We start from the raw sequence: 15,710 nt of genomic DNA, 5'->3' as shown, positions 1-15,710 counted from the left end.
CCAGTGCCTCACCACCCTCATAGTGAAGAATTTCTTCCTTATATCTGGTCTTAATATACCCTCTTTCAGTGTAAAGCCATTATCCCTTGTCCTATCACTACACACCCTTGTAAAAAGTCCCTCTCCAGCTTTTTCATAGGTTCTTCAGGTACTGGAAGGCTGCTGTAAGGTCTCCCTGGAGCCTTCTCTTCTCCAGGCTGAACAACCCCAACTCTCTCAGCCTTTCTTCACAGGAGAGGTGCTTCAGCCCTCTGATCATCTTTGTGGCCCTCCACCAGACTCGTTCAAACAGGTCCATGTCCTTCTTATGCTGGGAGCCTCAGAGCTGGATGCAGTACTCCAGGTGGAGTCTCATGAGAGCAGAGTAGAGGGGCAGAATCATCTCCCTCCACCTGCTGGTCATGCTTCTTTTAATGCAGCCCAGGATACGGCTGGCTTTCTGGCCTGCAAGCATACATTGTAGGCTCATGTTGAGCTTCTAATCAACCAGCACCCCCAAGTCCTTCTCCTCAGGGCTGTTCTCAGTCCATTCTGTGTACAGCCTGTATCTGTGCTTGGGGTTGCCCCAGTCCATGTGCAGGACCTTCATGTAGCCTTGTCGAATTTCATGAGGTTCACACAGGTCCACCTCTCAGACCTGTCAAGGTCCCTCTGGATAGCATCCCTTCCCTCCAGTGTGTCGACCACACCACGCAGCTTGGTGTTGTTGGCAAACCTGATAAGGGTGCACTCAGTCCCACTGTCCACATTGCCAACAACGATGTTAAACAGTGCCGGTCCCAGTACTGACACCTGAGGTACGCCACTTGTCATTGGCCTCCACTTGAACATCAAGCTGTTGACCGCAACTTGTTTTGAGTGCAACCATCCAGCCAATTCCTTATCCAGAGAATGGTCCATCCATCAAATCTGTGTCTCTCCATTTTACAGACAAGGATGTTATATGGGAAAGTGTCAAATGCTTTGCACGAGTCCAGGTAAATTACATCAGTTGCTCTTCCCTTATCCACCAATGCTGTAGAAGGCCACCAGATTTGTCAGGCATGATTTGCCCCTAGGGAAGCTATGTCGGCTGTCACCAATCACTGCTCCTTATTTTCCATGTGCCTTAGCATATTTTCCAGGAGGATCTGCTCCATGATCTTGCCGGGCAAGATCATCTTCTTTTGACTCAGGTAGGTTTTTTAACTGAAGGATTACAGAGCTTTATTTAATTTACTTTGAATCACTGAGCATTGTAAAATGAAAGCACTGGATCAGCACTGGTAAAACTTCCAGTAGAACATGTGGAAACGGTAGAGGGAGGAGAGGATCCCAGACTGGTCCATGTTTAAACACGTGGCCAGGAAGGAATAGGAGAAGAATAACACATTCCCTGTTCCTTTAGTAAACTGGTAAATCCAGCTCAAGTTTTATTTAATTAATCTGAATTATCCTGAATTGAATAAAATTACCCTATTTTCCATAGGAAGGAAGCACAGTGAGATTTATGAGACTCTTCAGCACAACAGAGATGAAATATTTTTTAATTCTTTGTTTCAGCCTTGAATAATGATGTTTATCAGATATTAATATAATATATATACATTCATCCTGTTTCCCTAATAGTATTACAATGTAATGCCTTGGGAACTCTAAGCAGTTATCAAAAGCAGGTGAATATAACTGTTGCTATTTGTCAAGTAACTGTATTTAAAAACTAATTAGCTTTTTCCTCTTCTTTCCACCTCTGGTCTTTTCCAGCATGTGTTTCCCTTATGGAGAAGGTGCTTCTGGCCTCAAGTGTTGGGTACAGATACTTTCCATTATCACATGCGGGGCAATACATCTGGGACCTGAGCTTAGGCAAAGATGAACAGCCTGTATCCCACACCCTTATCTGATTTAGGAAGGAAAGCAATCAAGCGTACCTTCTTATTGAGCTGGGTGAGGTTATTGCTGGTTCACCTGCTTAAATTGCCCCTCAGCCTTTAAAACTGATTAAAAACTGCAGAATTTGGATGGAGTTTTAACAGTTACCTCACGGAATGTTGTATGGAAAAAATTTTAGGTAATTAAGCAGGATGTATATATGTCACTCTTTATTGGGATTTTAAATTAAAACTATGCATTTCTGTAAACTCCTTATAGATTTTTATTTTCGTCAGATTCTTTTTCCTACAGGTTATATCTATATCCATATCCGTATCTATATCCATACCTATCTATATAATTTTTCTCCCTCCAATGGACAAACAAATGGATTTGCTCTCCAGGAGTCTTTTCAGATTATTTTAAATTTTATTTTTGAGCATCCTTTAAAAAAAATGGTGGGTTTTTTATGTTGGCCAATTCACCATGTGTGCTTTTATGAGACATACTGGTGGACAGGCAATTTAGTTATGGACAGAAAAGGAACACAGCTTATACATGGACACAAAAACTAGTGTTAGTCTAATTAAAGTAATACAGTCTAGTCAAAGTGCACTGGTTTATTCTTGTTTTTCTGTTCCCAGCATCATCTGCCTCCACGAGGCTCCACCCCCATAGTCACTGTGATTTGTGTTCCTGGGGCCTTTGCTGTCTGCCCATGCTTGTGCTTCGTGACACTACATTTTTATTCAAGGTTCATAGGTAGTTCACTCTACACAGAATACCTGTGTGTTAGATCACTGTCAAATAGTTAACAGTATATGTTACACCATAGTTCCACACAGCTAAACTAAAGTTAAAACATATTTAGGCAATAGTCATCTGACTGCTAGACAGCTGCTAGAACTACAAAAAACTGAAGCCTGCATAAAGCCTGTATAAATGCAGTGTGCTGCTGCAGCCAAGAAGGCCAACAGGATGCTGGGTTGCATCAAAAAGGGCATCACCAGCAGAGATAAAGAAGTCATCATCCCACTCTACTCAGCGCTTGTCAGGCCACACCCGGAGCACTGTGTACAGTTCTGGTCCCCGCTCTACAAAAAAGATGTGGACAGGCTGGAAGGGGTCCAGAGAAGGGCCACCAAGATGATCCAAGGACTGGGAAGCCTGCCGTATGAGGGTAGGCTGGGAGAACTGGGTTTGTTCAGCCTTGAGAAAAGGAGGCTCAGAGGGGATCTCATCACCATGTACCAGTACTTAAGGGGTAGCTAGAAAGAAGATGGAGACTCCCTTTCTACATGGAGTCGCATGGAGAGGACAAGGGGGAGCGGACACTGGTTGCTCTTGGGGAGATTCCGATTGGACAGGAGAGGGAAATTTTTCACATTGAGGACAGTCAACCATTGAAATAAATCTCCCCAGGGAAGTGGTTGACTTGGCCACGTTGGACACCTTCAAGAGTCGTCTGGACAGGGTGCTGGGCCATCTTGTCTAGACTGTGCTCTTCCTAGAAAGGTTGGACTAGATGATCCCTGAGGTCCCTTCCAACCTGTCATTCTGTGATGCTGTGAATCCAGACAAGTCCTGAGGCCAGCACTGTTAGATCTGTGCAAAACCTGGGGCCTTTTACTAGTGATGGTCCAGTCCTATTCACTGAGCCTAACTCTTTAATGTCCCAAACAGAAGGCAGAGACCCAATATTCCTTCTGCTTAGGTGGGTGGGAAATAAAAGTATTAAAGGTCAGTGATAGACACCATGCTGAGCTCCATGTGATATACAATATATTGCGTTAAAAAATCATGGCTGGTACTTTCATAATCTTATTACAAGTGATCTGTATGAAGGAAAACCACCAATATGCGAATATCCACAGTTTAAAAAATAGTAAAGTACAATGTGAAATGAATTATATCCAGACATAGTCAGGTTTGTTTCAGTCTCCTGGTCTTCCTAGCACGTATGGAAACTGAGGGAAAAATTCAAAGCCACTAAAGCTTGGAACCAGGTGCACTGATTTTTGGCATTACAACACAAATTCATATCTTTATAGAGTGCATTTTATGAGCAGCGTACCAATATTTCTAAAGAGTGCCATAATAATTTATCATCTGAATTCATATGGAAACAAATGAGCTGGTGTATGTTATCAAACCAGCTACCCAGGTGGTGAAGTGACCAACACTTGTTGCCGCAGAGGAAGGGCTCAGCAATCCAGCAGGAGACAGTCTTCTGACAACCCATTTGGGAAGCCATTAATTAAATTTTCCTAATTGTACCAATAAATAGATGGATGTGAACAAGGTTAATTACAGTTTTTACAGTTCTTCTAAGAGTTAGAGCAGAAATAACGTTTTCTTTTGTTGATAGCTATCCCTGTGAAAGGTAACATTTAGGAAAGACTGGCCTGGCCACTTCGCTTTTCTTGGTGCATACTATGTTTAGGAAGGCAGTGCATACTGTCATTTATTGTAGTGCACTGTATTTCTTTCAGAAATATTATTCAAATTTTGAACTATACAAAACAGTTTTCCTAAAAGAAATTTACATTGAAGTTCAGTTCTGAGTGGGTGCTTTTTTTTAACTCTGATTCACCAACTTGCCAAATCTTATCTTAATATGACTTTTATTTAGGGTATGTGGAAATTAATTATGCAGGGGTTAAAATGTGTATATATATACAAAACCAAAGCTGAATAAATATTTGGCAGTCGTTAATACCTTACTTGAATATTACATTCCTGTTACATAGTTTATTGAAGCAGCAAATACTATGATTAGTTTCATATCTAATTAGATATGAATATGTGGTTTAAGATTATTATATAACACATATTTTATATAAATATATATATGTTTGTGGCATTTATCTCACAGTTCTGTGATGTAAAGTATATCCACTGTATATTTTGTGGCGGGCCTGAGGAAGACAGAGGGGAGTGAACTGTGCAGGCAGATGGAGATGCTGTACTTTGTTCTGGGGAGGCTGATACCCCTGAACCACTCCTGCAGTCAGGGGACACCAAGTGGGAAACTTAGCAAGCAAGAGAAGGAGCTTGGCCAAGGAATCACCACCAGAATCGCTTGCTTGCTCCATACTATCTGTTGACTCTGGAACGATTTAGCCTGACTGCATGGCCTGAAGTTGGCTTTTAAGACAAACCTGGTGTAAAGGGCAAGAGAAAAGATAGGCCCCTGAGCAAAACATACTATGCAGTGTGCCAGACTCCTGCAGCTGAACAAACCTTCTGGTATTTGGTGGGATTTGCAAAGTTTGCTGGGATGTGCAACCTGTGCTAGCCATGCCCAGCAAGCACTAGTCACAGCTCTGGGGAGGAGGTTTCAAAGGTTTCCAGACACTTTGTGAGCAATGTGGTGTTCCCCAGGGGTCTGTGCTGCGCCCAGTCCTGTTCAATATATTCATCAATGACCTGAACAAAGGAATAGAGTGTAACCTCAGCAAGTGTGCTGACGATACCAAGCTGGGAGGAGTGGCTGATACACCAGAAGGCTGTGCTGCCATCCAGCGAGACCTGGACAGGCTGGAGAGCTGGGCTGAGGGGAACCTCCTGAAATTCACCAAGAGCAAGTGCAAGGTCAGGCACCTGGGGAGGAACAACCCCATGCACCAGTACAGGTTGGGGGTTGACCTACTGCAAAGCAATTCTGCTGAGAAGGACCTGGGAGTGCGGGTGGACAACAAGCTGGCCATGAGCTGGCACTGTGCCCTTGTGGCCAAGAAGGCCAATGGTATCCTGGGGTGCATTAATAGGAATGTGGCCAGCAGATGGAGGGAGGTTATCCTCCTGCTCTACTCTGCCCTAGTGAGACCACATTTGGAGTACTGTGTCCAGTTTTGGGCCCCCCAGTTTAAGAAGGATGGGGAACTGCTTGAGCAAGTCCAGTAGAGAGCTATGAAGATGATCGGGGAACTGGAGCATCTCCCCTCTGAGGAGAGGCTGAGAGACCTGGGTTTGTTCAGCCTGGAGAAGAGAAGACTGAGGAGGGATTTCATCAATACCTATAAATATCTAAAGGGTGGGTGTCAGGACGATGGGACTAGGCTCTTTTGAATAGAGCCCAATTGCAGGACAAGGGGCAATGGGCACAAGCTGGAACACAGGAAGTTCCACTTAAACATGAGAAAAAACTTCTTTACTGTGAGGGTGCCAGAACAGTGGAACAGGCTGCCCAAAGAAGTTATGGAGTCTCCTTCCCTGGAGACATTCAAAACCCGCCTGGACACGTTCCTGTGCCCCCTGCTCTGGGTGTCCCTGCTCAAGCAGGGTGGTTGGACAAGATGATCTCCAAAGGTGCCTTCCAACCCCTGTGATTCTGTGATTCTGTAATGTGTCCTCTGAAGCCCTCATGGTGGAAGTATTAGAGCATGCTGAAGCTAGGCCAGTGCTTCCTCAGCACTGCTCTTTCTCAAAGCAGTGAGAGCTGAGTTAGCACATGTGGTAATCATTTATTCCTTTAGCTCTGGAAATATAGTTTCTCAAGGAAGATCATCTTTTCTATTTCCAAAGGAGTTGCTACTCTGGGCTGCTAAGTGGCAGCTCCTCTCACCATCTTATTCCTCCCTTTGGGCAGATCCTTCACTTTGTGACTGTATCTTGTTTGGGAAGGAATGGAGCAGGTTAGCCCATTTTTCACAAAAAAGTCATAAAATACTTGCAGCCATCCTTCCTGCTGATCCTGAGGGCAAGTAGAGGTACTTTTTTTGTGTTAGTATTAGTTAATTTTCACAGCATCCAGTGATAAGTATAAAGGTCTGACATCTCTCAGAGATGGTGAGATAAAGACGTGACATTGCTTTCTAATGGGCATAGAGGAAGAACCATTCTGGAAAGCATGCACTCAGTGCAGAGGGCCTTGCAACAAATAATTCTGTATTAACAAAACTTTGTTAGTTAATTTTCTGAGTATAGGAACTTGCTGATGAAGATGTGACTGTTTCTTGTTAAAATAGTTTGAAATATAATTACACTATAATTTCATCTATGCAAAAAAGTGCTACAGTTTTTGAAAGCTTCAAGGTTCCCAGTAAGTATGATCCCAATTTTCATTCACACAGAGACCTCCTGACCTTGAAATGCTTCTTGTTTCCACTAGGAAATAACCACATTTTCTGTTTCCATACTGACACCTCTTTTTTTTTTTTTTTTGAATGAAAGAATTGAAAATGAAAAAAATAAATGGGAAAATTCTCAGATACCATCTCTTTTTGTCTGAAAGCAACAGCATTTCCATCAGGGAAGGGACAGAACAAGAACTTAAACAGCTCTGGAAGATTTCAGGTTAGGACAGGAAGCTGTCAAAGTTAATCAACTACAAATCAGCATTTAAGAAATTCTTCCCTGAAACAACAACAAAGAAGACAAGCTGAGGGCAGACCTAGTTCCAGGCAATTTATAAGAATCCTTGAGTAGCCTGACTCTCACAATTTAAGCACTGAATTGTAAATTGCATATCCAACCACTTGAGTGGAACCCAGAATTTTGAACCCATACTCTTTGCAATAGTGCTCTTAAGGGAAATACACAGAAGTGATGCAGGAAATACAGCTGAGGTAAATGCTTTGGAATATTTTCAGACTAGTTGTTATATGCATATTCCTGAACTATGGAAGTTGTGTAACTTCAACTTAAGCTCTGTGACTATTGGACAATCTGGGGACATTTTATGAAGAGTTTAAACTGCCATATAATTTTCTGAAGGTGAAGGATAGATTGTTCTCTCAGAATAGATTGTGTTTTCAAACTTTCAGAGCAGGCAATCCAACCTGATCACAACAAAATACTCTGAGAATGGTCCACAAGGTGAGACAACCGACCAGAATTGGGTGCCACCACCCAGGAAACCTTCCAGATCAGAAGGTTTTACACTGGGTCTTCCCCTGAGCCAGAGAGGAAATGCAAAAACTGATTGCGTGGCTCAGCCTTGCCCTCGCTGAGGATCTGCACTGTTCATTTTGCTCCTTGGTGGAAGTAGCTTTTGGGGTTCTTTGTACCCATGAAATGAAAGACAAAAAGTTTAGAAAGGGCTGTAGATCTGGGCCATGGCTGTCAACTGCTACTGTTTTCTTTTTAACATCACAAATGGCATAAATACAGGAGGGAGGATTCCTGCAGAAAAGTGTCCTTGCTGATAAGCACTGAGGATTAACAGATAACTTATTTCTTTAGTGTATACACAAAGCTATAAGAAATCAGGGGCAATTTCTGAACCATGATCTCATTCTCAGCCTGGGAAACCAAGAGTCAGGACCAGTATATTTAAGGAATCTGAAGAATTTGTTCTTTAGAAGAATTCTAACAAAAGGCCATTTTTGTCTCAGTAAAAGTCAGCTAGACAATTTCTGAGCATGAGAAGCTGATTCAAACAGAATCACAGAATCACAGTCCACTAGTGACAGGTTGCCAGTTTGAGAAAGAGCTACTTACCACCACCCTTTGGGTGCAGCCTGTCAGCCAGTTCCCCACCCACTGCACAGACCATTTGTCTAGGCAATAACGCATCAATTCCTCCAGGAGGAGACTATGGGGGACTGTAGCAAAGGTCTTGGAGAAGTCCAGGTAGGCAATGTTCACCGCCCGCCCCATGTCAACCAGGGATATATCACTTTGTCATAGAAGGCCACCAGGTTTGTCAAGAACAATCCGCCTTTAGTGAAGCCATGTTGGCTTTTCCCAATCACGTGCTTCATTTGACTTGTGATGGCCCCCAGGAGGATTCGTTCCATAACTTTCCCAGGGATTGAAGTAAGGCTGATGGGCCTATAGTTACCCGGATCCTCCCTCAAGCCTTTCTTGTAGACAGGGGTAACATTTGCCTTCCTCCAGTCCCCTGGGACATCCCCCCTTCTCCAGGACTTCTCAAAGATTATGCAGAGCGGCCTTGCGATGATGTAAGCAAGCTCTCTCAACACCCTCAGGTGGATGGTGTCAGGGCCCATTGATTAGTGGGGAGTCAAGATCCTGTAGTAATTCATATACTAACTCTTCCTTCACTGATGGTGGGTCAGTGTTTGGATCAATCGGCAGTTTTGTTCCCAAAGCCTGGGACCCGACAGTGCTGGTAAAGACAGAGGTGAGGAAGGTGTTGAGGACCTCTGCCTTTTCTGAATCATTGGTGATTGATTCTCCTATTATGTTTAACAGTGGACCTATGTTTTCCTTCTTTTTCTGCTTGTGGTTGACTTGTCTGAAGAACCCTTTCTTTTTATTTTTTATGTCTACAGCCAGTTCCAATTCAAACTGGGCTTTTGTTTTCCTGACTGCGTCTCTGCACTCTCTGGCTATGCCCTTGTAGTTCTCGGTGGATAATCCTCCACTTCTCCATTTCTGGTGTGCTTCGCTTTTGGATTTGAGTAGACCCAGGAGGTCATGGTTGAGCCATGAGTGCCTCTTGCTCCGCTTACTTCCTTTTCCTTTGTAGGGGATAAATTGGCTTTGTGCTTCCAAAAGAGAGTTCTTGAGGAATTCCCATCTCTCACTAGCTCCTTTGTATTCCATGGAAGCCTCCCATCGAATCCCTCCCAGTTAAGCCCTGAGCGCACTGAAGTTTGCTCTTCTAAAATCCAGAATCCTTGTCTTAGTGCTGACCTTCAGCACACTCAGCAGGATCCCGAACTCCACAATATTGTGGTCACTGCAGCCAAGGCTATCACTAACCGAGATATTACAAAGCAGGCTTTCTCGGTTTGTGAATAGCAAGTCCAGCAGCGTTGGCAAATCTAACATTTGTATCAGGAAACAGTCCTCTATACATTCCAGGAACTTGGTAGATGACATGCAAGCTGCCGTGTTGTTCTTCCAGCAGATGTCTGGGTAGTTGAAGTCACCCGTCAGGACCAGGTTCTGTTGGCCAGAAGCTTGCTTTAGTGCCCCAAATATCACTTCGTCGGCTTCGTCACCATGGTTAGGAAGTGGATAGCAGATGCCCACTGTGAGGTCCTGCTTGGAGATGACCCGTTTGACTTTAACCCAGAGGCATTCGATAGAGCAGTCGCAATCACCAGAGTTGACTTAGATACATTCAAGGTGTTCCTGGATGTAGAGTGCAACTCCTCCACCTCTTCTACCTTGCCTGTCTTTACGAAAGAGCTTGTAACCGTCCATTGCGATCCCCCAGTAGTTTGAGTTGTCCCACCATGTTTCAGTTACTCCTATGATGTCGTACCCTTCTGAGTGGGCACGGAGCTCCAGTTCCTCCTGTTTGTTACCCAGACTGCGTGCATTCGTGTACATACACTTGAGGTGTTTACTCTTTTGTTTCACCTCTTGGGAGACAGCTAAGGAACCTTTATCACCACACTGCTTCGCCTGACTTACTCCCCCATTGGATGTGCTGGTGTGAGCGTTTTCTCCACGGGTCCCACCCTCCAAGTCCTTTAGTTTAAAGCCCGCCTCACCAAATTAGCCAGCCTACTGCTGAAGGTTCCCTTACCCCTTCTAGACAGATGGATTCCATCCCTCCTTAGCATGTTGTCGTCATTGAAGAACACCCCATTGTCGTAAAAGCCAAACCCCTCACGGTGGCACCAGCCACGTAGCCAGGAGTTGATATACATTATGTGCCTGTTTCTGGCTGCTCCCTTCCCTCAAACTGGCAAAATGGAAGAGACGATCACTTGGGCACCAATGTTTTTCACTTGCTCCCCCAAGGGCTTGAAAGTCTTCCTTGATTTTACCCAGGTTACAGCTCTCAGTGTTGTTCATGCCTACATGAAATTGTAATAGCGGATAGTAGTCTGTTTTCCTGATGAGTTGTGGCACCCTCGCAGCAACGTCTTGGACCTTGGCTCCTGGGAGGCAGCATACCTCTCGTGACTCCCTGTCAGGTCAGTAGATGGGTGCCTCAGTACCCTTCAACAGAGAGTCACCCACCACGAGCACTCGTCGTTTCTTTTTACGATGTCCACTGTATGTTGCTGGTACAGTTTCCCCTTGCGGGGGACTTTGCAGAACTTGCTCATGGGTATCCTCAGTCATTAAGGCTTCATATCTGTTTCTAATTGTGATGGTGGAGGGCGCAGGCTGATGTGGAATCCTGCTCCTGTGAGTCACCGGGGTCCACGGTGCCTCATTTTCGGTGGTGTCTGCCACAGGAACATGATTCTGAAGCCACCTGTCTATCTCTGCCTCAGCTCCTCTAATACTGCGCAGCCTCTTAACTGTTTCCTGCAGTTCAGCCACCTGACGTAACAGGTCATCAGCCTGTGCACACCTCGTGCAGGTACTTACCTTTTCGTCAGGAGGGGTGTTTGGGCATTTGCCGCAACCCACTGCCTGTACTGGTGTGCCCTTTCTTACCAGACCCGTCTGGGTGGATGAGTCTAACATCTCGGGGCTTTCACTGAACGAACAGTTTTTTTAGCTCTGAGGTGAGTGCCCACCATTTCGCCCAAGGCCAAAACACTTGCCTGAGCTGTAGACCTACAAGTGGGCTGTGGCATCCCTCCTGTGCAAACTGCCGCGCTACGTCCTGGTCGCCACGCTCCTGGTCGCTCGCGCTCCCTAGGGGCTGTTTAAATCTCCCGCCGTTGCTTCTGGCAACGCCCCACGCCGCGTCAGCTGCACGTCAGCCTCGCTCGTGAGAGCTGCCGGCTCCTGAGGGGTCCCTCTGCTCACCCCCGGGCTTCTCGGGTACGAGGAACCGCTTTGCCTGCCCCGATCTAGCGCTGCGCCGTGGGACTCACCCTTGCTGCTGCTGAGCTCCTCGCCGACTGATTCTACAGTGCACCTAATACTGGGATGTGGAGTCTATCACAAGCCACAGTAGTCGAGGAATATCCAAAGAACTAATTGGTTAGTCACCCATCACTCCTTGCACCTTTAATACTCTCAGAGCATTTTATTGCAGCCAAGTTGCAATTGACAAAACAAATGAAAATAAGGCCTTTAGTTATTATCTTATACTTTTGTTCTATGAGGAAAATAGGGTGAAATAGCAACTAAACTCAGTGCCAGCCCTGAACTGAATCAAAGAGTATATATGTATTTTACTGTTTCAGACTTGTATAACTGTTATTACAATTAGATAATGTTAGGCTCTGAGAAGGAAACCATTGATTTTTAGTGAGGCCAGATGCTCCATAGTGAATAGTCATTTTAGGGAAGAATGACTGCAGTAAAAGCTTACAGATTTAGCTCAAAAAGTTCTGAGAGTTCAACTGTTGCTGGCAGAAATCTAGTTTGGGAAGCAGCAAAGAGTTATTTCAGTGTATTACGCCTGTAGTTTTAAACACAAAGTATTTACCTCGAGCATTGCAGAGATGAAAAGAGAGAGGCTTCTCTGCAGAGCCCTTTGCAAACTCTCATCCAACTTAGAAAAGATTACAGGAGTTTAATAATAAAATTGGCAGTTTGGAAAATAGATTATGACATCAAACCGCATACTAAACAAAGACCACCATAGAAGTTCAAAGGCAAAAACATTGTTGGGTTTATAACCAACTGACTATTTAGAAGCTGGGAAGAAAATGTCTTTATATTTCAATGTGCTCACACAGATTGTCTCAGCCAAAACTCAAGAAAAATACTCCGTAAAGGAAGTGCCATTACATGTGCTGAGGATCCTGGAAAATTCTCCTGGCAACAGGATTCATTCATTCATTTACTTCCCAGAAATCAGCTTTAGAGACATTAAATAAACAACCTATTACAAAATCCACTGAAGCCAATAAAGTTTTTCCCACTGATGTTTTAGATCTTCATATAAGACTGATTGAGAGAAAGAATTAGTATCTTGGGAGCGGAAAAAAATGAAGACTGTGCTCAGAATTTACCATTACCTCAAAACTGCTCTTTTCAATGCTGCAAGGGACTGAGTACCCCCAACTTAATTTACTGGAAACAAAAAGAAAATGTGTAGAGTTATTTTCTTTATTTTACAAGTCCAACTAGTTTCAGGGAAGATACTTGATAAAGAGGCCCTAAACTTTCAGATGTAGCCAGACAGAGATTTCTCCACTATGGAGGAAGACAACAAATGGCAAAAGGCAGTATAGTCAGGTCTTCGATGTTGTACCACTTGCATGGGCCTGCTTGGAGGTTGGCTTCATGGCTCCTGTGCACCTGTATCCCATTTTGACCCCAGCCAGCTGTCCCACATTAAACCCATGGGTACTTTTGATGAATAGTGTCAGATCTGATTCTGGTTTTTGTTGAAGATGGATTTGCTGTATTTGAATGTAATTTATTAAATACTATACTAGTGAGCATGAGAAGGGCACAAATTGATCCACCTGTGAGAGCTCCCAAGCACTGTAACCTTCATATCTACTTTCCAGCCAGACATCTGGTGGTAGTCATCACTCTGAAATATTCATTTCTGCACAACTGGCCAGACTGGAAGTGAGCCAAATGATATGTAATGGATAATGATCATTATGAATGTGGTTCCCTTTCTCGTACATGACTTTCTGAATGCTGACACTGATTTTCAGAGAATGTGTTTATTTGGGCTGTGTCCTCAGCTGATCTCAGTCAACAGAGCTACCTGAAGCTGATGATGCTAAGTTAATATACATCTGCTAAGGATCCTGGCTTAGGATTTTTTTTAGATGCTACATAATACTTTTAACTCATTTTTTTATTTGGGATCACATAGGATCAATCTCTTCCAAAAAGATGCTTCTGGACTGTGTTTTAAAGGTTTTTATATCCCTCTGCTTTGTGTTTTTTTCTAGGCTTTTGAAAAACGAAGAAAATTTTATTTTTATCCCTCGTTCCCGTGAAGAGCTTCCAGAAAACTTTCCAAAGGAAATTCCTGGGATCTGTTACTTCCTCGAGGTCAGAAGTGGTCAGAAGCCGCCAAAACCCTCCATCACATCTGCCAGAGTGAGAAAGGTTTCTTACAACATTGGCACCATGTTCCTCCGGGAGACTAGCCTATGAGGCCTGCTGCAGATCAAAGACTCATCAAAAAAGCACAAGCCCAGAACTGGGTCATGACAGGGGAGTTGGAGGTTCTTTCTATTTCACTGCCTTGTTCTGAACAAGCAGTAAAAGCTCCATGTAATGTCAGGCAATAATAATTTTAAAAGATGGGTAACTGCTGTCAGTAAACAAAGTAGAGATAGGGAAAAAAAATTAAACAACATACTTCCACTTCCAGAGGAATTTCTTTCATAAACTTCAGTCTGGCCCCTCTATGACAAACAACAACAAACAAAACAAAAAATACCCCCAACTCTCAAATTAGAGGTTGGTTTTGTTTTGTGCAGAAAGGATGATGGTTCTCTGTAGATTTGCACCAGCTAAGCAGAATTGAGAGTCAGTTCTGATTATGCATTCCTACATCTAATGTGTTCTTCAGTAAGGTAATGATGTTTTTTAACTTTATGAACAAACATTTCATACATATACTGTAGACCTGTTGTAACCTTCCTGGCAGGAGGAACTATAATTCAATACAAATATTGTAGGAATTTTACCTATTTTTATACATATTTCACTTTCTGGATAATTACATTCCACATACTATAAGCTGAGTGATCTTAGACAGCTTTTCAGAAGAAGCTAGTATATATTTCGTACATTCTACGTATCAAACCTTATTGTTATACAAGTGGGAAGAAGTCATTTTTTGACTTTTTGGCAACAAAAATATTGATATTTTACAGTAAAAAACACTTTGGTAAATCTCCTTACCTGATGTTTATGCTAAAGCTTTAGATGAGCATTGTCTTGCTTATATAAAATAATGTTCAGTATTTGTCCTACAGTGCTGTATGTCCAGTCCTTCCAGGACAATGCAAACAAAGTGTAGAAGATCAACGTGTTGACAAACAGAAAAATTCTGTTCACTGGGGCTAAATTATCAGCCAAACTGATTTTTGGTAGAAGTCCTGCACTTTTTTAACAAATACGATCTTTTGAAAACTTACTCTAAGCAATTCCAACAGACACTGGAAACTCTCTGGATACTGGTTTTCCATATTTTTTTAATAGGACTTCTGCTCCTACTCCAGTTTGATTATTGAAAATCTTGTCTGTTATTAATGATGCTCATCTGGAAATTTCCTCTGTTGCTGGATTGGCTGAAAAGTACCCTGCTTTATCTAATATAGATTAAAAAAAAAAGAAAAAAACACTGAAAAGGGGAAGGCAGTGCTTTCCCAGGTTTAATGCAACTGAAAGTTCAAGATTTAGATGAGTCCATGTCAGTTTTTTAAAAAAAGGACCATTCTTTGCTGTTGAAAATGAATATAGCTTTATTGTCTTCAATAAATCCAGTTAGAACAAGATGTGGATCTGTCCCCTAATAGGCACATTTTCAGGCATTGTTTGTTTCTCAGGTTTTCCTTTTCAAAAATAATGGCAGTCAGTTTCCCTCTGCAGGTGTACTTCCTTTAGGGTTGTCCTGAAGTGGGCCAGTGTTATTCTGCTCTTGCAGATTGTTAGTTAACACTTGTGCAGTGATTCTGAAGCAGCTTAGCTTTATGTGGGCCTGATCGAAGCTCACTGAAATCAAAGATAAGACTCAACAGCACTAGGAGGCATGAGAAGCTCTGCATTTCTATAATCCAGACCAGAAATTAGTTTACTTATGGATTTGGTAGTCATAACTTGAGGCACCTTTTGAAAAAAAGTAAATAACTTTCACCACATGTCCAAATTATGCAGTTAGACCTTTCTGTGGAGGGAATGACAGTGCTCTATTTCTCCCCTTTGACCAGTAGCCCATGTTAGAGTGGGAACAAATCAGTGTGGCACCACTAACCTGTGCTGAATATGCTTCAGGTTTCCTTTCCCTGAAGCCTTTCTGGATGAGAAAGGACTATCTTGAACCTATACAGACTTCAGCCTGTAGAGGACATCTGAACTTATTATGCAGGTGTGTTTTTTTCCTT

The 15,710-nt window shown here is 43.1% G+C and overlaps 1 protein-coding gene across 1 annotated transcript in view; it reads left to right on the top strand.

The window, feature by feature from the left end:
- GUCY1A2 (guanylate cyclase 1 soluble subunit alpha 2) overlaps positions 1–14,930 on the top strand; it is a 166,510-nt gene extending 151,580 nt beyond the window's left edge. Inside the window, exon 8 of the mRNA XM_075082227.1 lies at positions 13,545–14,930. Within this exon, the coding sequence (XP_074938328.1) occupies positions 13,545–13,752 (208 nt within the window). The 3' untranslated portion in view covers positions 13,753–14,930. The remainder of the gene's footprint in view (positions 1–13,544) is intronic.
- Positions 14,931–15,710: the final 780 nt, after the last annotated feature.

This window comes from Phalacrocorax aristotelis, chromosome 1, assembly GCF_949628215.1.
Source record: "Phalacrocorax aristotelis chromosome 1, bGulAri2.1, whole genome shotgun sequence".
NCBI lineage: Eukaryota > Metazoa > Chordata > Aves > Suliformes > Phalacrocoracidae > Phalacrocorax > Phalacrocorax aristotelis.
Note: the sequence above shows the minus strand (reverse complement) of the source record. Positions and strands in the feature narration are given on the sequence as shown.